The sequence below is a fragment of the Aethalodelphis obliquidens genome, unplaced genomic scaffold (assembly GCF_003676395.1).
Source record: "Aethalodelphis obliquidens isolate GAN/ISIS:26980383/991018 unplaced genomic scaffold, ASM367639v1 scaffold21, whole genome shotgun sequence".
Lineage (NCBI taxonomy): Eukaryota > Metazoa > Chordata > Mammalia > Artiodactyla > Delphinidae > Aethalodelphis > Aethalodelphis obliquidens.
Window position 1 is genome coordinate 18069192 of NW_020837965.1, and position 25894 is coordinate 18095085.

Below are 25894 nucleotides of genomic sequence, written 5' to 3' on the forward strand. Positions count from 1 at the left end.
ATATAGGCAGGTTGAAAGTTAAAAGATGAATAAAGATATATCATGCAAACATTAATTTTTAAAAGCAGGAGTGGCTATATTAATATCAAGTAAGGTAGATTTTAGAGCAAAAAGAATTACCAGGGATAAAGAGAAGCATTACATAATGCTAACCAACCAGGAAAACATAGCAATCTTAAATGTTTGCACATCAAACCATAGAACTGCAGAGTATATGAAGTAAAACCTGATAAAACTGAAAGGAGAAGTAGACAAATCCACAATTATAGTTGAACACTTAGACACCCCTCTCTTGGCAACTGACGGAACTACCAGACAGAAAAGCAGCAAAGATGTAGAAGAACTGAACAGCACCATCAGCCAGCAAGATCTAATTGACATTTATAGAACCCTCAAGCGGACAACAGCAGACCATACATTCTTTTCAAGTGCTTGTGGAATATTTGCTAGGATAGACCATACCCTGAGTGATTAAACAAACTTCAACAAATATAAAAGAATTCAAGTTATACTGTGTATGTTCTCTGACCATAATGAAATCAAAGTAGAAATCAATAGCAGAAAGATTACTCCCCAAATCTCTAGGCACCGGAAATTAAACAACATACCGCTCATGCTTCTCAGTAATCAGTGGGTCTGTAATCATCTGTAATTAGTCAGAGTTCTCCAGAGAAACTATATCTATCTATCTGTCTATCTAATCTATACACACACACACACACACACACACACACACATACATATATATATGGGAGAGAGAGATTTATTATGAGGAATTGACTCGTGATTATGGAGGCTAAGAAGTCCTATGATCTGCCATATGCAAGCTAGAGACCTAGGAAGGCTGATGGGTGTACTTCCAGTCTGAGTCCAAAGGTCTGAGAACCAAGTGAACTGAATATGTAAATCCCAGTTCAGTTCAAGGGCAGGAGAAGACTGATGTCCCAGCTCAAGCAGGGAGGCAGGGAGAGAAGAAATCTTCCCTTCCTCTGTTTTTTGTTTTATTCAGACCCTCAACAGGTTAGATGCTGCCCGCCCACGCTGGGAAGGGCAATGCCTTCTTCTCAGTCCACTATTTCAAATGCTTATCTCTTCCAGAAACACCCTCACAGACACACCCAGAACTAATGACTAACCAGACATCTGGGTACCTCATAATCCAGTCAAGTTGACACATAAAATTAACCATCACAGGGTCAAAGAGGATATATCAAGAGAAATACCAAGGACGCACTGAACCGATGGAAATTTAAGATAAACGATGTCAAAATTTGTGAGATGCAGCTAAAACAGCACTGAGAGGAAATTTTATAGCACTAACTTCTTACATTAGAAAAGAAAGTCTCAATTATCTAAGTTCATGAAAGTAGAAAAATAAAAGTAAAACAAACCCAAAGAAGGGGGAAGAAAAGAAATAATAAAGAGTAGAAATCAATGAAATTGAAAACAGACAATACAGAAAATCAATAAAATGCTTGTTCTTTGAAAAGATCAATAAAATTGCTAAACCTCTAGCAAGGCTGACCAAAAAAGGAGACACAAATCACCAGTATCAGGAATGAAATGAGATAGCACTACAGATAACATCAGACATCAAGATGATAATAAAGGAATACTATGAACAACTCTATGCACATAAATTCAACAACTTAGATGAAATGGATCAATTCCTCAAACACTACGAACTACTAAAGCTCATCCAATATGAAGTAGACAATCTGAATAATCCTATTACTATTGAAGAAATTGAGTTTGTAGTTAAAAACCTCCCCCCAAAGAAATCCCCGGCCCAGATGTTTTCATGGGAGAATCCTACCAAACATTTGAAGAATTAGCACCAATTTTATACTCTTCTAGGAAAAAAAATTTGGAAACACTGCCAAATTCATTTTATGAGGTCATTGTTACCATGAAGCCAAAACCAGACAAAAACAGTACAAAAAACAAAACTATAGACTAATACACACAATGAACATAGAGAAGAGAAAAAAAAATCCTCAACAAAATATTAGCAAATTAAATTCAGCAATATATGAAAAGAATTATACACCCTAACTGAGTAGAGTGTTTTTCCCAGGAATGCAAGGCTGGTTCAATATCTGAAAATCTACCAGTATAATTCACCATATCTATAGGCTAAACAAGAAAAACCACATGATCATATAAATTGATGAAAAAAATCATTTGACAATATTCAACACTGATTCATGATTAAAAAAAACTCTCTGCATATTAGGAATAGAGGAGAACTTTCTCAACCAGATAAAGGGCATCTACAAAAATCCTATAGCTAACATCATACTTAATGGTAAAAGACTGAATGCTTTCCCCCAAGACCAAGAACAAGGCACGGATGTCTGTTCTCACCTCATTCAACATAAAATTCTTTCTCTGAACCCTGCCCTTCCTGAGAACCCATGTGATGAATGAAAATTTGAGGCTCTAGCCTCTCTTCCTGGAGAGTTGGGTCCTCAGACTCACCTGCTCGTTCATATAACTTTCCAGAAAGCACAAGAGAATGCAAAGGAGTTCACCTAACTTTATTATGCTGAATCTGCTCTAATCTATGTTAGGAAAAAGCACACTTTCTAAGTTTGGAATGTTTGTAACTAACACTGACTTGTGACACACCAGCCCCACACCAATGTCCATGTGTGCAACATGGAGGCTGAGAGCTGCTAATGTAATCCAGCCAGGAAACTGAGGCCCAGAGAGGGTGAGTGACTGGTCCAAGATCACACAGCCAGGTATGGGCAGAGTTCAGAGGTCTTATCTCCAAAGCCAGTCTCCCTTCTGGCTTCATAATAATGCAGTGAAATCACTTCCAATATGGGACTTGATCACACTGACATTTGTCTCTGTCACTGCAGTCGAGCTGTGGCCCAGGACACAGGGACTGTCTGAGCTGGGCTGTGACCTCTCCAGGTCATCGTGAGGTCTCTAGCTGCTCTGAGGGCACAGCCATACTAATGTTCAGCCTCAGTTGTGAGGCAAGGTCGCCAAAGCCAGAAGCCCTCGGCCCAGCAGCCAAATTTCAACCCGACGCCTCCCATTACAAGGAAACAGGAAGCCCGTCTGCTCTAATTACAGTTGACAGCAAGCCTCAGGCTGGTCTTTCATAGAAATACTCCCACTATGTAAGGAGGTTACATAAATCATCTTGTGATGTCCGCGTCATACATCCACAGAGGTGCCGGCTGGACCACTGTGCCCTTGCCCCCAGTGTAGCCTCTGTACGTTTCCTGAGCGGGGGTTGCTGGACAGTACAGCTGATGTCAGAATGTAATCTACAGGCCCTTATTTCCACATTCCCTGTCATCAAAACAGACTCCTTGCTCTAATCCACTGTTTGCAAAATAAGTAGAAAGTATGCATTTGTGTGTGCAAAATCAATCTGTACTCACCACACACTGCTGTCACTGTTTTACATGTTGGACTCCCACACACTATTTCTTAATGGGCTTCTCTGCATAAAAGCAGTTTGAAAGCGCACTGCCCCAGGTCACCTCCCTAGGTTCCCTCTGGCTGGGCTGGCACAAGACATGGCCCACTGCCTCCTTTAGCTTTTCAGTTTCAGGCTGCACCGGTGTCAGCTAATTCTAGAAGAGGACCATGTCAGATGACATCCAGAGATTCTGGATGGGTGGTCCATAGTAGTTTGCTTGGGAAGCCAAGGAAAGTTAGGGTGTCATTCGTTTCACCGCTGGATGGGCCCGAAGATGGATGCTTAATCATCAAGACAAAGTTGATCTCTCCCCGCCAGTAAGTTGCCTTGGGAACAGAGAAGCAAGCGAAATGCGCCCACCCTTGCACCCGCTGGTCCTGGCACACAGTAGGTACCGAATGGAGTCCCTCGTGATGAATAGCGTGGATAAACTTGAGGCGGGGTTAACACGACTGGGACGTAGGAGATGCATGGCAATGACAGCAGATGGTTGGGACGGGACCCTCAAGTCAATTCAGCACAGCTCACTTGCTTTCAACAGAGCTTTCTAGAGCCCCTGCTTGGCGCAGGGGGATGCAATTGTGAAAAAGAGCTTCCTGCTTTCAAGGCACACATAGTCGAGAAGGAACACACAGTCGAGAAGGAACACACAATTTCTCATCGAGTGCAACCATGGCAGCCACAAGGGTCAGTCATGAAGGCCTGCTCTGTGCCAAGGCCATTCTAGGCACCAGAGATACAGAAATGAACCGGCAGACAGAACTCCAGAACTCCAGAACCTGGAGCTTGCCCAGGCAAGGCTGGGAGGGTGGGGCAAGCAATGAACAATAACACTAGACAGGAAGCAGTTGCTTCCAGTCCAAAGGATACATTCTATTGGGCAGGATGGCCAAAGTATTTAATTCATGAAACACTTAATGAGAAGCTACTCTGTGCCGGGCCCCAGGAGGGCTCAGATTCCCAAGGGCCTTTTTTGTCAAGTAAAGGAGGTTAGACTTCATCTCTGAATCTGTAAATGGAGGGATGGGAGACGGTGTCGCATACAGTGCTGGCAGGTGGAAGTCTTCCTGGATGTTTGAGCTGGGCCTTGAAGAATGCTGAGGGGACAGGGCTGCCTGAGTTGGGCCCAAGAAGCAGAAGCCTGAGGCTTGTCTTTGGGTGTGTCACCAACTGTAAACAGGGAGAACAATTCACTCCCTGCACAGGACCAGGACCACAATGAGAGAATGACCGTGGAAGGACTCTCGAGAGGGAAGCATGATTATCGTTAGTGATGTTTTTCCACCTGTCTATACGGCCCGTTGGAAAATCACGGAGAAGCCTTCCCCAGCAGGGGTCACCGGCAGCGCCAGAGGCCTGGCCTGAGGCCTGGGGTGCGGCCGCGTCCATGTGGGGCCGTGGATCAGGTTCTCAGGCCACAGTTCAAGCCACAGCTGGCCCCGCTCCCCTCGCCTGGTCACCGATAGCCACGGCTCCCATGTTCCTGAGTCGGAAGTTGAGAGTCACATTCCAACAAAAGGACGCAAGAGCTGAACCCAGGACTTGATGTAGAAAATCTGGTCTGCGAGGCCTCCTGACAGCTCAGGGAATCAGCGAGGGCTGGTGGGACAGACACGGGCTTTGTACACAGACAGTCCTGGCTTCAAGTTCAAGTGCTGCCGGTTAGTAGCTGCGGGGCCTTGGGAAAGTAACTGCACCTCGTGCTCCTCCTCTGTGACGGCCACACTCACACCCTCGGAGCTGTCTCAGGGCCACGTGAGACGGTCCACGTGCATGCGTCTCAGCGCGAACCAGATGCCCTACAAGTATCGATTGTCTTCACCCCATGTTTTTCTCCCTCCCTCCTTCCCTCCCTTCCCTCTTTCCTCAAAATGTATTTGGTGGAAGAACAGCCAGTGTTAAGAGCTCTGGAGATTTTTAAAGATGCAGACTCAACTCCCACGCAGCTCAGGGACCTGTTGGGGACGAGGGTCCATTACTGGCTGAAAAGCAAGGGGATGTTGTCACAGGCAGGCAGCATCAGGTGGGTTGGAGTGACCGCAGGTGCCCTGGAGTCTAAAAGGAAGCTGAGATCTGAGCAGAGTGGCCCGAGAGCATCTCGATGCTCTTAGAAGGGAGAAGGTGTTCCAGAGAGAGGGGCAGGCAGGAGCAGACACGGAGTGTGCCGGAGGCCAGGCAGGAATGGGGCCAGTGTCCCAGCAGAGAGTAATGGAGAAGGTGTCTCCTGGGCCGGCGCTGGCTTATGGAGGAACCGGAACGCACATCAGACTGGCTGACCCAGCCTCCATTGGGCAGCAGGCAGTGGGGAGCCGTGATGAGAGCAGTTCCGGAGCCTAACCTGGTGACCTCAGGCATTAGAGTGTTTTCTCCAGCCGTGTGTGTGCAGGGCATTTTGGAGCAGAAAGGATGTTTCTTGCTTCTACCAGTCAGGGTGGGCTGGGTTATGCTGCAGAAACAAGTAACCCCTAAACCTCAGGGGTTTACAGTGATAGCGGTGTAGCCCTCAGCCACACAGACGCTGCTGCAGATACGGGCCAATAAGCCAGGATACTCCGGTCCAAGGTCACCTTCATCTCAGCAGCAGGGGAAGAGGGCATAGAGAACAGGGCACTGGCTCGTAAATGCCTAAACTGAATTCTCCTCCGAACCCGTCATTCTGCCTGTAGAGACTCTCAGGCCAGAGAGGAGGCGGCTTGGAGCCCAGTGCTGTGGGCAGGCGCCTCGTGCTGGCGGTGGCTGCCTATTGGCCAGCAGGAGGGGGTGGGACCACCACTCCTGGGTGAGTCCTCCTGCCCTGCCAGTGCTCCCAGTGTGGGGGAGTGGGAGCCTTGGAGAGGAGTCCTTGGCATTATAGGTTGTACGTCAAGGTGTGGGTTGGTGTCAGCTGGCTAGGGACAGGAAGAGAAGATGGCAGAGGAAAGGGGGAAAAGAAAGGAAGAGGAAGGAAAGGAGGAGGGGAGAGAAGAGGCAGAACATGGGATGGTGGGGGCCCACCCAGCTGGCTGGCATGGAGGCCTTGCCCATCAGCATTTCCCAGGCAGCTTCCCTCCGCCTGCGGCCTCACCTTCCCTCTGGGCCGTCAGTGGGCAGGGCCAGAGGCTGGCTCTAGGCTCCCTTACTTGCTCAGAGCGGCCCTGCTTGCGGGCCCCGCCAGCGTTGGCACGGTGACAGTAGCCAAGTGTGCAAACTTGTGCCATTGTCCCCAGGCCAGGGGGAGCCATGGAGACTGGCTAATATGACACAGGAAAATGTTTGCTGATGGCAATTCTATGGGCTTTGTCCACCTCTTTCTCCATCATGACGACTCGATTTAAGTCCCTAACTGTTTGACTACAAATGCTAGGGGACCGTGCAACGCCAACCTTTTGTCCGGCCGCGCTGAATGGGCAATTCAGGCTTTGTGCAGCTCAATTGAGGAAGCAAACATAAAGACAAGATTCCTGAGAGCTCCAGTTCCCTTCCCATGGATATCCCAGCACCTCGTTAGAGAGTCCTGCCCTGGCTACCTCTCCAACATCAGTGTGCTGCCCGCCCTCGCAGGCCTGCCAGCGCCCGATGCCTTGGGAAGGGGGTGGGGAGAGAGAGAGGACAGAGGATAGAGGGAAAGAGGGAGACAGAGAGCAGAGAGAGCCACTCAACACTCAGGGACAGCGGGGAAAGCAGCCCGCCCCGGCTCACCCCATCCGATTGTCTGTCTGCACTGGAGCATGGCAGCTGTAGGCCTGGAGTCTGGGGGAGCTTTGCCAGCCCATCTCTTCTGGGCCCAGCCCCTCCTCAATCTTGGACTTTTTAAACGTGCGCGCGCGCGCGTGCGCGCACACACACACATACATACCCGCGCTCGTGCGCGCCCGCGCGCGCGCGCGCCCGCACACACACACACACACACACACACACACACACACACACACACCCCGCCCCCTCGAGAAATCAGGGAACCGAGGTCAAGGGGAGGAGGGGCGTGGAGGCCGAGAAGGAGAGTGGGCTGAAGGGTAGAAATTTACCGGGAAATGATTGCATTTGGGAGCTGTCTTTTTTGTGATGGTCCCCATGGTGACAATTTGTGACGGCAAAGAATGTGGGAACGGGGCGCTGCCGCCTGATTGGGATGCTTTGTATCTGGAGAGGCGCTCCTGATTGGCCTGAGGGGCCCCCCAGCTCCGGGGACTCGTCCTCCATTCAGCCCGCTCGAGGGCTGCACAACTGCCTCCAGCCGGACCACGGAGCTCGCCGGCCGCGCCGGGCCTGACCCAGGTCTGCGGCGGGGAACCTGCCGGGCCACCTTGGCGGGGCCCGGGGCCCCGCACCCTCGGTCAGTGTGGAGGTCCAGGCGTCTCAGGCCCCACTGGGTGGGGACGTGGGGCAGGCTGGGGCCTGGGGGAGGGGCGAGGTGCTGCGGGTGGTGGCCGAGGAGGCATGAAATTGCTGCAGATGCTTCTACGGGGGAGTCCCTGCTGCCCACAGCCTGAGATCAGCCCGCCAGGCAGGCCTCGGCTTGAGTGCCAGACAGGGGTCCTGCCTGTCCTGCGTGAGAACTGTGGGTGGAGCGTGGGGACTGAGGAGGGGGGTGGATGCTAGCAGGGCTGGGGGCGGGGGTGGGAGGAGGAGGGCACCGCTGGAGAGACAGGGGGCTTGGCCTTGCCTTAAAGTGGAGCGGTTGCCTCGGCTCAGAAAATGAAAACCTTGCTGGCAGGTTGTGGATGCCGGTGGCGTGGTATGTGGGAGACACAGTGGGCTCCAGCAATGCCACTTGTGGCTGGGTAGCCTTGGGCAAGTCGCCCGACCTCTCTGAGCCTCGGCTGCGTGTGCAGGGCAACAGACCCAAGAAGACGAAATGTGTTTGTGCATCACAGATGCGCTGGGAAGGGTTAGAGGCTCGAAGGAGCGTCCCACGACCCAGGACTCTGTCTAGGGCTGAGGGGTGCTGCGGTGAGCACCACTGTCTGCAACCACGTGCCCTCTGGGGAGGGCTGAGTGTGGCTGCTCAGAGACTCCAGCGGCTGCTGTGTCCCTCCAGGTCAGCTCCGTGCCCTTCCCTGGAGCCGCCAGCCGCCTGCAGAGCCGCCCTCTTCATGGAAAGCCCCGTGCAGCGGTCCCCTGGTGATGGCATCCGACAGCGACGTGAAGATGCTGCTGAACTTCGTGAACCTGGCATCCAGCGACATCAAGGCGGCCCTGGACAAGTCTGCACCCTGCCGCCGCTCGGTGGACCACCGCAAGTACCTGCAGAAGCAGCTCAAACGCTTCTCCCAGAAGTATTCCCGGCTCCCGCGGGGCCTCCCCGGCAGAGGGGCCGAGCCTCACCTGAAAAGGGGGTCCGAGGACCGGCCTGGGAGGCTGCCCCTCGATTCTGGCCACAGTTCCAGCCCCGGCGGGGGTAGGTGCTGCAAGGAGAAGGCCTTGGGGAACCCCTACAGGGAGGAATGTCTCTCTAAGGAGCAGACCTTACACGGGCCGGATCCAGAAGCTGCCAGGCCTGGCCAGGTGCCCATGAGGAAAAGACAGCTGCCGGCTTCCTTCTGGGAAGAGCCACGGCCCACCCAAAGCTACCCCGTGGGGTTGGAGGGGGGACTGGGCCCCAGGGAGGGACCTCCCTATGAGGGTAAGAAACACTGCAAGGGCTTGGAGCCCCGGGGGCCCGAGACAGCCCCAGTGCCCGCATCCCCAAGGGCACCCGCTGAAAAGGAACCACTCAAGATGCCTGGGGTCTCCCTGGTGGGCCGTGTCAATGCCTGGAACTGCTGCCCCTTCCAGTACCATGGACAGCCCATCTACCCAGGCCCTCCAGGGGCCTTGCCTCAGAGCCCGCTCCCCAGCCTGGGCCTCTGGCGGAAAAGCTCGGCTTCCCCCGGCGAGCTGGCCCACTTCTGCAAGGATGTGGAAGGCCCCGGGCAGAAAGTGTACAGACCCGTGGTTCTGAAGCCTATTCCCACCAAGCCGGCCATGCCCCCGCCCATCTTCAACGTCTTTGGCTACCTCTAGCCGGGCTGGGAGGGCCTTGGTCCCCACCGCTGGCCTGCAGGGGTGTTGGAGACCCCGGGAGCTCTCCTGGTGAGCAGTGGGCTGGGCAGTGGTGTAGCCTCTTGAGAGCCTTCCCTTTGTGTGTGGGGGGAGGGGGAGGGCAGGATCGGTGCAGGGGCTTCTCAGGCAGTTGCCCAGCCAGCCCTTGCAGCCTTGGGAGCGGTGGAGCCGGGCTCGGCCGGCCCCTCTCCACCCGGGCCAGAGCCCGACAGATGACCCGCAGGCCTGTGCAGACCTCAGTCGGCGGGGCGTTGCTCTGGCCTGCCGGCCGTTCCAAAAGCCAGAGTTACGCACCTGTGCATCTGCCACCCACTGTGTAAGCCAATCTCAGTTCTGTTCTTCTTGTTCTTTGTAAATATTAAGAAGGCTACAAGAATAAAGACATTTCTTTTGCAGTTTTCACATCTTGGGTCCATGAAGTTGAATGGTCCCCAGGCCTAGGACATGCTAGCTGGCCCAGACGGAGGGCCACCTACAGAGGCTGTGGGGGAAGCCTGGAGTGGCCCAGAGACCTCTGTGATGTCTGGGGATGGGCACTGGGGCCCAACCGCTCAATTCCAAGGAAGGAGGGTGGAGACAGTTCACGGGAAAGGATGCTCTGATTCCCCACGCCAGAGAACAGAGCGGGGAGGGTGTGGCTACCCAGAGGGTCCAAACTGCTCTAGAGAATAGGGAGGCTGGGACCAGGGCAGGGGGACCTGTGCTCCTGGCTCTGCCGTGGGATGTGGGGCTGGAGCCTTCCTCTTGGGGCCTCTCTGCCCCACCTGCAGGATGAGGGGTGGGATGAGAATGGTTCCCTCTGCAGTACCTTCCACTCCAATCACAGCCTCAGGGCAGAGACTGGGCCAAGACCAAGCAGGAGCAGAGCCCCTTGTGGACAAAACAACTGGTTGTTTGACCAAATTGCTCCTTTTTTCAACATAGTCTTTGGTTCTATGTCCATGGGCAAAATCATCATCATCATCATCGTCATGTCTAGCTCATTCAGATTCCTAGATTACCTGCCAATGGCTCTCTTCCCGGGCCTGATGCAGTCCCTGGCACACCCTAGGTGTCCTGCCAGTGGAATGATGAGGGCCTCTGCCTGGGACAATGCACAGAGGGGGGCACTGGTGGCGGGGAGTGGCCCTTGGTTTGGCCCCAATAGTGCCCAAACCAGCAGCCTTGGGAGGTGGGGGGCCGGCAGAGCCAGAGCCTGAGGGATCCCCCGCATGCCTGTGCAGACCTCAGTCGGTGGGGCATTGCTCTGGCCCGCACCGCACACTGGCCCAGGATATGCGCTGCTGTGTGTGGCATGGCTCCGTGGCTGAGAGCGTAGGGGCTGCCATGGGCGCTAAGCGGCTCATTTCATCAAAACACAGTTCTCACGACCGGGACAGGTGCAGGGGACCAGCCTGGTTGGGGACTATGGCTCCCAAATCAACAGCATACTGTTGAACAAGTTAATGCCCGCTCTGTGCCTCAGTTTCCTCCTCTGTAAAGCAGGGACTAGATCAAAGATAGCAAACAGATGCACCCACCACTTCTGAGTCCAAGGCAAGTATCATCAACTGGTCACACACTCTCTCTGTTGGGGCCCGGATATGGCCTCAGAATCCTTCCTAACACAAGGTCTCAGGATTAGTGATTGCTAAGGCCCCTTGCTACCCTGCCTGTTTTTACTCCAGCATTCCCCTGGAGAGGGGCATCCACATGGAGGGGCAGCGTCACTGGGAAGCCGGTGGGTTTCTGGTGGTTTCTGCCTGATGGTCTCAGAGGACTTCAGAGCCATGAGGCCACATGATGCAGGCAGGGTTGTCCTGAGTTATTATCTGGCTCATGCGGTAGGGAGTCCTCAGCCAGAGCCCTTGCCTCAGGCTGCTCTGGTTTTAAAGAACAGAGAGGGGGCCTGGAGGAGGCATGTCCCCTTCTCTCCCCACCTGCACATCATTACAAAGGCCCTGCAGGACCCACTGTGATGAGGCTCGGCCCCTCCACATTGTACAGCAGGGTGTTAAAAGCTCTAATCTGGGCCCTGCCACCAGCTAGCTGTGTGACCTTGGGCAAGTTACTTGCCCTCTCTGTGCCAGAACGTCCTCATCCAAAAACTGTGATTGAAAATAGACCTGCCACGTGGGTAGCCGTGGGGATGCTGTGAGTGCCGGGCACTCTAGTACTTCACAAAGGATGGAAAGTGCACCAACCCAGAGTCACCCCTCCTAGTTATCGGACGGTGTCTGTAGGTCCTTCCACACCGACATCTCAGTGTCGTTTATAGAGTGCGCAACCCACGGGAACGGGTGCCCGGGTCATCCAGCCACCCGCACTCCTTCAGAGAAGGAGCCCAGCTCTGGGAGGCATGTTTTCTTGGGGTGCTGCTCGAGTACACCGGGCCTGGGTCGCCACAGCTCCTCTGGGGCTCAACCTTTCCCAGGGGATACCTGGCAGTGCCTTAATTCAAATTCCGAGAGCCTTGTCTGGAAGCAGAAACCTTTACTAAGGTGCCACTCAACAGAAGCACCCGACACCGTGATTTTCCACGTCGAAGCAAGTTGGGGAAAAACACAACTTGGAGAACTTCAGTATTAAAAACAAAGAAACAAAAGACAGCCGCAGTAGCAGGAGCAGCTGCTTCCCTAACCAAGAAGTGAATGGTGGTGTCTCAACATGAAACCCAGGAACTCATCTCCCGCTCACAGGCTCAGATCTCCAGCACTGGGTCAAATGTGCCCCTGCTCACGAAATGAAGACACTTTCAGGACGTTTACTGTTTGGTGATGCTGTCCAGACACCTCTGTGGCTGAAGTCTTCCCAGGGGCTGGGTAGGCGCAGGAGTGGTGTCCGTCCAGTCCTCTTGACAGCAGAGATGGTCAAAACACGGAACCGCTGGCACAGTGTGAGCACTGACCACTCAGAACCGACCCCCCAGGGGGAAGCAGGGCATTTACGCTTTAGCTGCTGAGTGATTCGGAGGTGCGGGGCTGGGCAAGGCACTGGAGTGGAGGGGCTCTGACCAGTGGCTGAGACTGACTGGTATGGACGTACATCAATATTCTAAGAACCCAAGGTGACTCCTGTGCCTCCCAAGCCGGGCCCCACATCCTGCAAATAACGGTGCTGACGCTGAATCCAGGGGCTGAGCTCTCCCTTCCCACATCTCCCACCACCTCCTCAAGACTCACCTCCTCCAGGGGAGACCTCCCTCAGACCAGCGTCCCCATCCTGCCCAATGCCTGTGGCCGCTGCCTGTTAGGACCCTCTAGGACATAAGGCGACCTGAGAAGTGCTGTAGGTTTAAGAGTTTTGCCTGGTACCCAGCCCCACCCCAAATGCCCCCAAACAACATCTTTCTGCTCTGTCCCATCATTGACTGCCACCCCCTCTGGCTCCCAGGTCAGCAAAGGCATTCTTCAGTCAGGGCTTTCCTCTGGCTATGCACTGAGCCCGCCTTGGCCCCTTCCCCTGGGACCCTGGGGTTGAACATCCCCAGTCTGGGAGGACGCAGGATCTCTGAAGCAAGACAGCATGGGACTCTAGCCAAGCACTACTGGGCTGGAATCCCGGGGCTTTGCTGTGTGTACCCAGGCAAGTCCCTTCCCCTCTCTGGGCCTGTTTTCCCTCCTGTACCAGGAGGGAGTGGGCAAGATGTGGCCTGGTCCCCTCTGACCCCTGGCTGGGAGGTGTCATTTGTCAGACTCATCCTCTTCAGGAAGACACTGGGACTTACTGGTTCCATGGCAAGCCAGCGTGTCAGAGCCAGCAAGGCCACCAGGGGCCACAAGGATGGCAACCTGAGGCCCCAGAGGAGTGAGCCGACAGCAGAGCCAGCCTGGGACCAGTGATCCCAGAACCTGCCCAGCTGCTTGTTTGCCAAAAGCCAGAAACTCCATCTGACCTCGCTGAAGCCTCTCCTGCGGCGGGGCCGGAGCAGACTCTGAGGAAGGTCACCTGCTCTGGTGTCACCTGAGTGGCTTTAACCAGTGAAGGAAGGCAGTGCCTATGAGTCACTGGGACTTCCATGGAAACAAGGCAATCTCGGCGAGCCGAGCGGGACTCAGACGGCGAGAAAGCACTAGAGCTGTGCCCGACCTCAGCTCTCTCACCTGCACCACCCCAAATGGGCTCGCAGCTCCTGCCGGACTCCTCCCGCACCCACGTGAGGACGGAAGGATGCAATGGGGGGCACGAGGCTTCCCGTCTCTCAAGCGTGGTGCCTTTGCAAGGGCTGATGATGTCCATCCCTCCGGCATTTGCTCACAGGAGCCGGTATTTGAATGTTTTTTCCCAGTATCTCAGCTTTTGTAGCAAAACGGGTAAGACGTGAAGACAGCGCCAGGGGACACGTGTATAGGACAAGCCCAGGTGTCAGGAGGCTTGTAGGATCTGAGACCCTGTTTGTGATGAAGCTCCAGTTTCCATGACAACTGAACCGGGAGAGAAAAGCCAACCTTGGCTACTCCAACCACAGGGCAGGAAGCTGTCCCCTCTCCTGGGGCTGTCAGGTCTCTTCTGGTGAATGAAGGACACATTCTCTTGGGCCTTTCGGAAGCCCAAACCAAAGTGACACTATCAGGGGTCCATGTGCCCTGTCCCAGCACCTGCTCCTCCCCCACTCCTGCCAGGAGCTGGGCTAAGGACCTGAGGCCCCGGAGGGGTCTGGCGAAAGGGACTTCACCGGGCAGGGCACCATCTGTGCAACATTTATTGTACCTAAGGAAGCCCTCTGGGACCGAGGTCTCCCCACCCCACTCCCCTGGGCCACACCTTTGGGGAGAGAGCTCAGAGTCAAGTGGAGAGTTTCCCAGAGCAAAGGGGGAGGGGCACAGGGACACTCTGCAGCAAGGCTGTCTGGGAAAGACAGACTCACCCCCAAAAGCTCTCCAGCCACAGCCCAGAGGTGGCGCCAGGGCTTCCCTGCTGGCACCTGCCTTCCCCAGACCACCCCAAGTCCTGCCCTGGTCCCATCTCCTGGCCCCAGGAATGGAGCCTTCTGCCATCCCTGATGGCAGAGAAGGTCGGGGATCTCCTTGTCCATTTGAAAACAAACATGGTTCTTCTCCTACGTGACACATTCTGTCCTCTGCTCTGCGCAAAGCTCTGGCCCGGAGGCCGGTGAGATCACGGCGCTACCCCAGCTGAGACGGAGGCAGCCCACAGCCTCATCTGTCACCAGGTGCTCTTGGATTTGGGGCCATTGCTGTCCTGACACTCAGTGAAACAGTCTGAGGAACCACTCCTTCTCCACGTGCCCCGGTTACTGGGTGTTCTCATATTTCAGGTATCTAATCAGCCTGCCTGGGAGTGGCAACGTGTCCAAGAGTTTTATACGGTATTTCCCAATGGCTTTTCGAACTTGCAGCCGGCAAAGGTGAGCCAGGGGTCTTGGAGGTTCTGGAAAAAGGAGAGAGAGATGCTGATTCGCCGTTTGCAAGCGGCAGAGAGTTTGCATCTGTGACCCTGGCTTGTGGGAAGTAGCCAACCCACATAGCTGGCTAAGAGAGCGGGTGCCTAGACTACCCCCACGCTCCATGACCCCGGCCCCTGCCAACTGAAAAGACGTCACCCCTCATCCGTCTGCACAGCCCAGGGAAGTAGTAGGGCAGGTACCAAACCCATTTTACAGGTGAGGGCTTAGCAGGGATCACACCTGGGACTAGAACTGGCATTTCCTTTGTCCTGTGCCCCCTCCTCTACACACCAGCCCAGAGCCCGCCCCTCCCCACAGCCTTAGCAAGTATGACCTCTTAAGTGCCCCCATGCATGGAATTCAGCTCTGGGCTCTGGGGGGTGCAGAGAAGTCAGGGTCAAGGGGCAGGGACTGGGCAGTTTCCAGGAGGTCCCAGAATCCTACCGGGCTGCCTCCTCCAGGAGGCCCCCGGGATACCTCATTCAGTGGAGTTTTCTCAGCTGGGGGGCGGGGGGAGCGGGAGAGAGAGGTAAGAGCAGGGCCTGATGCATCTAGTAATTCATTTCAGCCCTGGGAACAGGGTAGGTATTTGCTGAATCAAAGAATGCCATTCATTCATTCAACAAACACATGCTGACGCCTTCACTGTGGCTGGCCCCGTGCTTGGGCCAGAGATGCAGGGGTACCCACTCAGGAGCTTTGGGGAAAGGCTTCCACACCAGATGGCGCATCTGAGCAGGGTCCCGATGGGTGGGTAGGAATCTGCCGGGTGAGGGAGGGAGGGAGGCAGGGCATTCCAGGCAGCGGAAGTAGCAGTGCCAAGCCAAAGAGGCCACCGCCACTCAGGGAAGATCAGGGTGCAGTAGGAATGTGGGGGGAGGGGGGAGCCCAGCCAGCTGCAGGGCTGTCTCACTAGCTGCCCACCGCGGCCTTGCTGACACTTCCGCTGCCCTCTGGGATGCTCAGCCCCGCTCTCTGCTGAGTGAAGTCTGAGCTTGTGGGAAGGCAAAAGGCCACTGCGTAGGCAAAGGACACAGGGCCACCAGGGCTGGTATCCTGGCTGGCTTTGGAGTCTCTGATGTCAACGTCACAGCATTAAATGAAAACGCACGTGGGAAAGTGTTTCGCAGATGGAGGGTGGGCTTTAAAGTAACCGGAAGAAGTATTGGTTAAGAACTATTTGTTCTTCCTGTTAATAAATGTTTGTAGCACACTAAAGGGTTCAGCAGATTTTTTCCCATGGACACAGTTTAGTTGGAAATTACCCTTCCCAGGCAGGGCTTGAGGCGAGGACAGTGAGAGGTGGGACGACATCTAAGCAAGGACCGCTCTATTCTCTAGTGGCCTCTAGTGGCCAGTCACGGTGATGGCAACCAATTATTCATTAATTCAAGGAATGTTTGTTTATTGAGCATCTAGAGTTCCCCGTGAGTGGGCAAGTCCGTCCCATCCTCCCCCGTCCTCCGCCCCCTCCTCCTCCCCACTATCGCCAGCCCAGTAACTTTATTAAGGGCCTCAATTCAAGAGCTCCCAGGCATTTGTGCAAGTGGAAAATCCTACGGCAAGTGTGGGTTCAAAGGGGCACAGGGATCAAGGAGAACCTGGGGCACTGGGCTGTGGGACAACTGGACAGGTGATGAGGCAGCGTCTTCACCTGGGGGCAGCAGCAGCAATGGTGGGATAATAATAACTTTCTGTGGGTCAGCCTCTGTGCTACGTGATTGACAAGCACTTGGGTCAGAGACAGGACTGTGCCCCCTAGCGCCAGAGAAAGCCCTGGGGCAGCTGGATTGCCTCGGGTCAGGCATCTCCTCAGTATCGGCTGCAGCACCCAGTTCAACTGGCTCTGACGCCTCACCTGCCCGTAATTTCTTACAGGAATTCTTGGCCTGACTCAGCTAGGCTGCCCCATCTACACTGCACACAGCTGCTGGACCGCGGCCAAAGCCCCCTCACTGTGCCAGGTACACACCCGGCCCTGCAAACACCCCAAGCTGGCAGAGCTGGGTGGGGCTGGACACTGAGCCTGCCAACCTGCTCTGTTCAGACAGGGATACTGAGGTCCAGAGGGGAGTCCTGCCCACGGTCGCCCAGCAAGCCCCTGGTTCCAGAGCTCCGGGGGCCTGGCCCCTAGACCGGTGACCTGACAGCACCGGCACCACCCGGGAGCATGTTGAAATGCAGACTTTTAGGCCCCGCCCCAGACCTGCTGAGTCAGACTCTGCATTTTTAAACAAGATGCTCAGGTGCTTCGTGTGCACTTTGCAGTTTGAGATGCCCTAGCCCGTAACTCCCCCTCCACCCCACCACACTGCTTCCCAGCGGCCCATAGTCCTGGGCGACTTACTCTAAAGGTCCTGATACCCCGCGGGGAGCCGGAGTTTTTGTTTAAAGCATCCTAGAGAGATTTAGTGGCGGGATGTTGGGGTCGATCAAACCTGGGTTTGAAGCCCAGCTCTGCCACTAACTAGTGGTGAGACGCTCGCCAGTGACAGTCTGAGGGTCAGGCTCCTCACTTACAAAACGAGGAATCACGGAGCCACTGGATGTGACATGCAGCACAGAGCCTGGCACGAGAAGGTGCTCATCAAATGTCAGTAACAGTCACAGGGCCCGAGTCCCGGCCTGAGTCAGGCAGGGTGAGCTGCCGGCCGCAGCAGTGACAGCCCCTACCTGCTTTCTCCTTGATGACAGCCCAGTCCTCGAAGCTGTCAATGTGCTCCTTCAGCCGGGAGCAGAGCTGCACGTTGCCCACGTAGTCCAGGAGGACGTCGATGATGGGCCCTGCCCAGCGGCTCACCTCCGGGGCAGACAGGATCTCGCAGAACTGAAAGGGAGCACACACCAGTGCTGGGACACCCAGGACCAAGGGCACTGCCTCGACAAGCTCATCCTACAGGTGGGAACCTGCGGCCAGTGAGGGCAGGGGACACGTCTGAGGACAGACACTGGGCATGCCCAGGGTAGGATCCAGTTCTCCACATCCACACCCCTCTCTCATCAACACAGGCCTACTGCTGCCAAAAGCGGGAGGGGGGCAACTTGGGCAAGTCACGTCACCTCCCTAAGCCTCAACGTCCTTGTCTAGAAAATGGGTATATGACACCAACTTCAAGGGTTTTTTTTTTAATGAGAATTAAGGTAATATAAACATAAACTTCTCTGCACACAGAGGATAGCCCATAAGTGATGGTCATTAGCCATTGTTAATATCTCCAAGAGGAGGGTGTTTCTAATTTCCTTTTCATTTTACATTCTGGTTTATTTAAGTCATCACCATGGACAGGTCTTGCCGCTGGGGTCACTGACTTTCTGCACCTCACCTGACCTTGTACCAGCCTGTTCTCACCTCCACCCGGATCCTGGTCAATCAACCTCATATTCCAGGTGTAGGTTTGCTGGGGGTGATGAACCCCTCAGTTTTGCAGAGTTCCTCACCAATCCCCTGCTCCACTGTTCCTTCCCCCAAAACAGCAGACCAAAGAAAGGACTTAATCGCTCACGTGAACCACTAAGTTCTGCTGCCTCTAAAGCATGCTAACACCGGGTTCTGCTGCCTCCGAAGAGCGCTAAATACTAGCTTACACTCCCTCCAAAGTGCACTGACCATGAGTCCACACTGCCTCCAAATCCTGCTAACCATCATCTTCTGCTGCCTCCCTAGTGTATTCCACCCCGCCTCCGGTGCACACAGCCTCGGGAGCGAGTGAACCACTAGTCCCCCCAGCCTCCGGAGCGCACTGGCCCTGGCCGCACTCCCCCAGACGCGCCTTCCTACCTGGACGACGCCTGGCGCCTTGTTCGAGCCGGGCGCGTTGTTGAACCTGTTGGAGGACGACGGGGCGGGCGGGTGCGGGCCGTTGCCGTACAGGCACGAGAAGCAGGGCTCGCCGTTGCAGCCGAGGTCCATGAGGAACTTGAGCAGCGACAGGCACTTCATGGAGAACATGATGGTGGCGGGGAAGGCGGTGGGGTGCGTGGCGATGTAGGCGTCGATGTTGGCGCCGTGGTCCAGCAGCAGCTGCATGGTGCGCAGGCAGCCGTGGCGGATGGCCACCAGCAGGGGGTTGATGACGTCGCGGTTGGGGTCGGCGCCGGCGAGCAGCAGCAGCTCGGTGGCGTACACGTTGTTGTTGACCACCGCGAAGTACAGCGCCGAGCTGCGCCGGTCCTCGTAGAGGCGCGCGCGCTCGGGCGCCAGGGGCGCGTTCACGTCGAAGCGCGCGCTCAGCAGAGCCTCGAGCACCTCGTCGTTGTTGCGCTCGGCGGCCAGGTGCAGCGGGCTGATGCCGCTACGGCGCACGCGCGTGCGGCTGGTCACCGGCAGCAACATCTGCACGATCCTGCGGGCGGGGCGGGCACGCGCGGGTCACGGGGCGGCCCGCACCTCTGGGCCGGACCCGCGCCCGGGGGGAGCGGAGGGGCCAGGCTCGGCCACTCGCAACCACTGAGTGAGGAGGCACGGACCCACCAGCAGGAGGCGCCGCGGAGACAGCCGTTCTCACAATTACCACTTGGGGGAGAATGGGTCTGCTTTACAGATAAGGAAACTTAAGGCTCAGAGAGCTTCCACCACCTTATCAAAATCACAGAGCCAGTAATGAGTGGAGCTGGGCTTCAAACTCACAACCCTTAGCCTCCAAAGTCTGAGTCCTTAAAAACCTCAGCCAGACTGGCCCGTGGTTTCAAGAATCTCTTGCCGACTTATTTCAGGCTAAGGAGTGTTGCCCATTCCCAGCTCAATTATCTGAAGGAATTGATTAGAAGGCCCCAAACCTAATGACTGTCTGGGCTACTGTCTTCAGGAGGCAGTAGAGCCACATCGTGAAGCATGGAGCTAGACCCTGCCCTGCCTGGATAGGCTGGGGGTGCGGGTAGGCGTGGGTGGGCAGGGACAGCCGTATCCAAGGGCTCACTATGTGCCAGGAGACATCCAAAGGCTTTACAAACACTATTCGGTTTACTCTTTACAACACCCCAGAAAGTATGTCTCGTCATTCCCTTTAATCCAGATGAGAAAACTCAATGCTCAGAGCGGTTAGGGGGCTTGCCCAGGCCGTACATCGGGAGACACAAACCAGGATTTGTACCCTCCTCTGACTCCAGGGCTGAGCTGTCCTGCATCTCTGTCTTGCTGCCCTGAGGCCTTCGTGGATCCACCAGGTCCTGGGGGACAGGAGGGGACAAATCTGCCTGGCCCCAGCCACTCCTGCCCCAGACCCCAGTTAGCCCTCAGTGACCATGAGGTCGCCTCCCCGGTCCTGGGAGTCTCAAAGCCTCTTCCCCTGAAGGCTGACTCTAGCCTCTCCCAGGCTCTCTGCCCTGCCTGTGGCTCGGAGAGGGTTGATCAGCTGCGGCTGAGGCTGGAGATTGCTGCCAGCCCTGACTCTGCTCTCCTCTGATGAATCAGGCACTATTCTCAGCCCTTAACCTACGCTAATCTGTTACATCCTCCCAACAGCCCTATGAGATGTGTACTAGCATTAACCTCATTTACAGATGAGGAAAGAGAAGCCCAGGGATACACAGCCAGTAGGTGATGGAGCCAGGATTGGAACCCAGCTAGTCTGATTCCCCCTAGAGTGAGGAGCACACTCTTAACCACTCCTCTGCTTCTTGTGTGGCAGTCAGGAGACAGCTGCTATGCCACAGGGTTTTACATTCTTCACAACACATTACTTGCCTGCCCCATTTTATCTTCACTGCAGGCTGTGGAGGTAGCCAGAGTGGGTCTGTGGCCTTTGTAACAGGCAGGGCTCAGAGGGATGAAGTGACTGATCGAGGGCCATAAAGCAGTTCTGGGGCTTGACCCCAGGAATCCTGACCCCTTGTATTTGCTGTTTTCCCCTAGACCCCTGCCACCTGCCAAGCTCTTGCCACTGACGTGATTGTAGACCCTAACCCACACATTCCCGGCTGACAGGTGACCTTGTGTGGGCTCCAAGGAAGTGGCCATGGCAGGGCAAGCAGGCGCCACCAGGCCCATTCCCACACCTCTTTGCCTCCTGGCACTTGGGCTCCTGGGGCTTCTGGCTTCTTAGAAATGTGATGCCAGGGACCTCCCCTTAGGATCTCAGTGGAAAGTATTATTATGGTTAGTGACGCTGTGTTTGCTTAAAATCTGCCTCTCAAACCTCAAAAGGAAATTCACACACCCAGGGGGGCTAATTGCCTCCTAATTTCTATTTGTGCAGGCTCAGGAGGCCTGACCTCGCTCTGTTGAGGTGCTGGTCAAAGGCGGGGGGCCGGGGCCTCAGCCTGGACCACAGCCATCGCCAACAAATGCTCCCTAACAGCCGTAACATGCCCAAGCACGGGAAAAACAGTGAAAGGGGCTGCCTGGGGCCACTGGCCAGATGGGCTGGTATCTCTGGCAGGTCACAGCTGGTCTCCACTGGTCCTTTGCCGAACCAAGGGAAAATGGCAGAAATGTGGGAACGTGACTGGACGTTGCCTAGAGTCCCAGAAAATAACACAGTGAAATTATCTAATTGTTGTACGCTTCTGGAGGACTTGGCCAAGCTGAGAGTAATTGCAATGCTGGGCGGGGTCTGGAGATCAGTGTGTCCAGCCTCCCATTTTACAGAGGGTGAAACTGAGACCTGGGTGTGGGGTGGGAGGTGGAGGTTGGACTGGAGGTGGATGGCAAAGCCAGGGCAGAATGCAGGCGTCAGAATGCCCAAGACCAGGCCTTTCCATGATGCTCCAGTCCCCCTAGGCCTGGGGAGTGTTGGTCGCCCCACTGCATGTCATCACTTCTCTCCCACAGACCAGTTGGTGGGAGGAGGGCAGGAGGACGATGGGGAGACCCCACAAGACAGACTGGGACATTCCCATTTCTCCCATGGGCAGGTCCTGGGACCACAGGTGCTCAAAATGCACCTTAAGAAGAGAACAAACGTACTCATTGCCTGGCAGAAACTTTGGTGTCTGGGAGGCCTAGTTCCCTGTCCCTCTCTTCTCCTTTCCCCAGCATGGAAGCTGCACCCTCCAGCTCAGCCTCCTGGGTCACCGGGTCACGGTGGTGTGACCTCTGCCAGCATTCAGTATAAATTTGACCATGGACTTGACTTTCACAAGGGAACCAGCTGCCCACAAATGGCTCTGCTCCCAATACCACTGGTAGCACTGTGTCAACCTGGCAGTGTGTGTGTGCGTGTGTGTGTGTGTGTGTGTGTGTTGAGGGAGGATTACCTCTTTTCTGAGCCCTTACGGAGCCAGCAAAGGCTCCACCAGTGGAGAATCTGCCTGAGGGTGTTCCCGAGGGCACAGTGGGACTCCTGCCCACGAGGGATCCCTCTGGGGGAAAGTCTGCAGCTCTTCCCCGGGGAGCTGGAGCAGAGGAGCAGGTCCTCCACGAAGGAGGAAAAACAGGCCCACTGCCACTCTGTGCCACCTGCTGGATGAACAAGCAAGCCTAGGGGTCTCTGGGTCCCCGGAGAGACAGTGGAGCCTGCTGAGGATACAATCTGTGTGCTCTCAATCCCTGTGCAACTCAGAATCCCTGAGGGAACGCTGAAAATGCAGCAGGTCTGGGGAGGGGCCCCGGAATCTGAGGTGGGTGATCTATGCATCACGCCTTGAGAAACTTTGCTGCAAACCTTCATTTTCCTCCAGAAGGTACAAGCAGTAAACCAGTTTCCTGGAGTGGATGGGGTTAGAGAAAGGGGCCTGTCCTCTCATTTTCTGGGAGGGCTTGAGCTCTGAGCCTCAGTTTCCCTTTTAATTAACGGGCATGATAACTTGCTTATGAATGTGTTGAAAAATGCATTTTAATTTAATGTATTAAATGTTCTCTATTCTGCCTTTCCCAGAAAGAGTTTTCAGTGGCTTGCAAAGGTAATATAAATTAGAAGTAAAAGAGAAAGGATATTTAAAAATTAGGGAAGGCCCAAAATACACGTCAGTATTATATGTCAGCCACAAACGACACATTGGTTCTCCCCTGGGATGCCTGGTAAAATCAGCTGAGGGCTTTTAGGAATCCTGCAGCCCTCGCCCCAACCCAGATTGCTTACAGCGATATCTCTAAGGGCGGCGCCCAAGCCTCAGGGTTTTAAGAGCTCCCCAGGGTTCCAGTGTGTAGCCAAGGTTGAGAACCAGTGGTTTCAGTGCTATTCTAAATTCAGTTTAAAGGGATCCTGCACCATCTGCTCTTGTCTAATACTACTTCTTAATAAGTCTATCTTTGGTGCTGAGTTTTAATCTCATAAGGTGTCTTTGCTAAACTGGAAATGAAAAATAAGAAAAGGTGTGTCTTGGGGCTTCCCTGGTGGCGCAGTGGTTGGGAGTCTGCCTGCTGATGCAGGGGACACGGGTTCGTGCCCCAGTCCGGGAAGATCCCACATGCCGTGGAGCGGCTGGGCCCGCGAGCCGTGGCCGCTGGGCCTTCACGTCCGGAGCCTGTGCTCCGCAACGGGAGAGACCACAACAGTGAGAGGCCCGCGTACCACAAAAAAAAAAAAAAAAAAAAAAAATAGCCCAGAGTGACTGTGCTGTACAGGCAAGTATGGGGAGCCAGTGTACCAGGAGGTTTCAAGGGTCAGCCCTTCTGTCTCCTTCCCTCGGGATCTCTCTGGAGTCAGGTTAAGAGGATCCATGTTTGTTGACTGATGCTGGATCTTTCTGGAGCTGAAGAGCAAGATGCTATCTTGTCCACCACCTCTGCCTGACTTAAGTTGCTTTTATCCCTTCATTGGTTTCACTGAAAAATTATGGAATGTACCCTCCCTACATAAGAGAGAATGCAGACCCAGTGAGAACCTACTGTGTGCCAGGTGCTCTGCTGAGGGCTTTATTTCCATTCTATAGCCGCGTATGTCCATTTCACTAGTCCCCGCAACAGCCCCCAAGGCAGTGCAACCTACCTCCCGTTTTACACAAGAGGGAATTGAGCTCAGGAAGGTTAAGCAAGCTCCCCAGGGCCTCAGGAGGCATTCAAACCCAGATATGTCTGCCTCACGGCCAGCTACTTGGTCCAGAGAAGGCGGGGTCTCCTCTGTGCATGTATGGGGCATGGAGCGGGGAGGGCACCCTTGGTTGGTCATTTGTGCGGGTACCTACAGAGCAGGGCCTGGGGCCCCTGAGAGTCAGCTCTGTCTCCTTGTGTCTCCACTCCGTTCTCCAGGATGTCACTCTCACCCCCATTTCCCTCTGCCTTAGCGGACACCACCCACACCCTCCAGCACACACGATCTTCTCCCTGCTGAGGACAGGGCTGCATTTCCCAAAGTGTGTCGTCTGGGGTACACGAGATGGGATTTTAGGTGAGAAGGTTTTTTTATTAATTGTAACTTGATCATTTTAACAATTTAATAGTGTGATAAACGTTCCCTTTTGAAAATAAATTCATTTAAAATAATAACGTCTTGAAAGGAAAATACTAAGAAGTGAGGGTGCAGATATCTAAAATCAGGCAGAATGTCTGTGAATGCTCAAAGTTTGGGGAACACTGGTCGAATGGAAATTGCTGGGCCCTGTGCATCCTCCACGGGCACCTCCTAGGCGAGTCTTCCCTGACCCTCCAGCTAGTGGTGGTGCAGGTGGAGGTTTAACAACTTGCTCTCTGGGGGGAGGAGGGGCCTCTGATTTCTAACAATCATTAATTTCCATGGTGTAAATACTCTTACCATGGCCATTTTCAGGCTACCAATGTGACCAATCAGCTCACAGGAGCTGTACAAGCCAGCTCTAGCACTCCTCTGCTTCCAGCCCATGCTAGTCTCTAGGACCACCACGGACCTCAGCTCTTCATGCTCTTTCATTTGTCATGAATTTGTGTGTGTGTGTGTGTGCGCACGCGCGCATCTTCCGTCCCACCAGATTGCTCCCTGAAAACTTAAGCTTCTCTCATCTCACTCAAAGTACCTAGCACACAGTAAGTGCTTAAGAAAAACTAGCTAGTATCAATGGTACTATTTGTATTATTGTAGGTATCCCCTGTATGCCTGCTAACTGCCTAAGAGGTTATCTTTGCATCCCCAACAGAAATATCCACTAGTCCAGACTCATATCTGGCTTTCTGTGTGGAATCCAGTAGATGTGACGTTTGGAACAGGTGAGTTCCTGTCATTTGCAAGCTGAGTGACCTTGGGCAAGTTGCTCAACCTCTCTGTCTTAGCTTCCTCATTTGAGAAAAAATGAAAATAACCGTATCTACCTCAGTAGATCTGTTAAAAGAATTATGCAAAGTACAGCTGTTAAAAGGATTGAACACATTTCTAATGTAAAGTGCTGGAAAGTGCCACATAGGTGTTGGCTATTATTATTGTTCCTGGTGTTGTAAGCATTCACTCTAGCTTGCTGACTGCTGAGGGGTCTTCCTCTTTTCCACCTAAAACGTGGCCTGGGCTCTGACCTCTCCTGGGCCTCCCTACCCCCGTGGGCGGGGCATTCAGAAGAATGGGCGGGGCGGGGAGGAGCCTCAGGGGGCGGGGGCGGGGCCTGGGCTGACCTGTAGTTGCCCTTCTTGGAAGCGATGTGCAGCGGGAGTATGCCATCCTTGTTGGCCTTGTTGGCGTCGGCACCCTGCGACAGCAGGAACTCCACCACCTTCTCGTGCTCGTTCTTGCAGGCCTCGTAGAGGGCAGATGCGTGGTCGCTGGCCTGTGTGTTGATCTCAGCACCTGGCAAAGGAGAGGCGGATGGGTGAGTGATCAGGGCGGTCACTGTCCTTGATGTAACGCCCACCTCGGGCTGACCGCTGCTGCCCTAACCACTGTGATACATTGGATCACCCAGAGGACCTCCAGCTCCTTTCTGCTACATTGAGACCCGCTGTCTGCCATGCTGAGCTGCCACGACGATGCTGGGATTTACTGAGCACTTGCTCTGTGCCAGACGCTGTGCCTTACCTATGCTATCTCTTTGAGTCCACAACATACTGTAACCCCATGCAATCGGTAACAACTTTATCTCCACGTCACAGACAAGGACGATGAAGCACAGAGAACCTCTGCAACTGGCCCCAGAACGCCCAGCCCATAAGGGAAGAGCCAAAACTTGAACCCCGATGATCCGATGGCAGAAGCCTTGACAGATGG

The 25894-nt window shown here is 54.5% G+C and overlaps 2 protein-coding genes across 7 annotated transcripts in view; one reads left to right on the forward strand and one right to left on the reverse strand.

The window, feature by feature from the left end:
- The first annotated feature begins 7647 nt into the window (after positions 1–7647).
- On the forward strand, positions 7648–9865 carry FAM181A (family with sequence similarity 181 member A). 2 transcript variants are annotated; one of them, XM_027120836.1, is made up of 2 exons: positions 7648–7757; positions 8463–9865. In XM_027120836.1, exon 2 carries the CDS (start codon positions 8549–8551, stop codon positions 9425–9427), a length of 879 nt encoding a protein of 292 aa, XP_026976637.1. In that variant the 5' UTR covers positions 7648–7757; positions 8463–8548; the 3' UTR covers positions 9428–9865. The 2 variants fall into 2 exon arrangements, with proteins under 2 accessions (XP_026976637.1, XP_026976636.1); XM_027120835.1 differs by lacking the exon at positions 7648–7757 and adding an exon at positions 7857–7928 and having other exon boundaries at positions 8463–9550.
- Positions 9866–11926: 2061 nt separating this feature from the next.
- ASB2 (ankyrin repeat and SOCS box containing 2) overlaps positions 11927–25894 on the reverse strand; it is a 49062-nt gene continuing 35094 nt past the window's right edge. For 4 of the 5 annotated variants that reach the window (XM_027120425.1, XM_027120426.1, XM_027120427.1 and 1 more), the window contains 4 exons: positions 25306–25477; positions 18631–19195; positions 17526–17679; positions 11927–14836 (listed from right to left, as the gene is read on the reverse strand). In XM_027120425.1, coding sequence (XP_026976226.1) covers positions 14700–14836; positions 17526–17679; positions 18631–19195; positions 25306–25477 — 1028 coding nt within the window. In that variant the 3' untranslated portion in view covers positions 11927–14699. The remainder of the gene's footprint in view (positions 14837–17525; positions 17680–18630; positions 19196–25305; positions 25478–25894) is intronic. The other variant, XM_027120429.1, reaches the window with a different exon arrangement.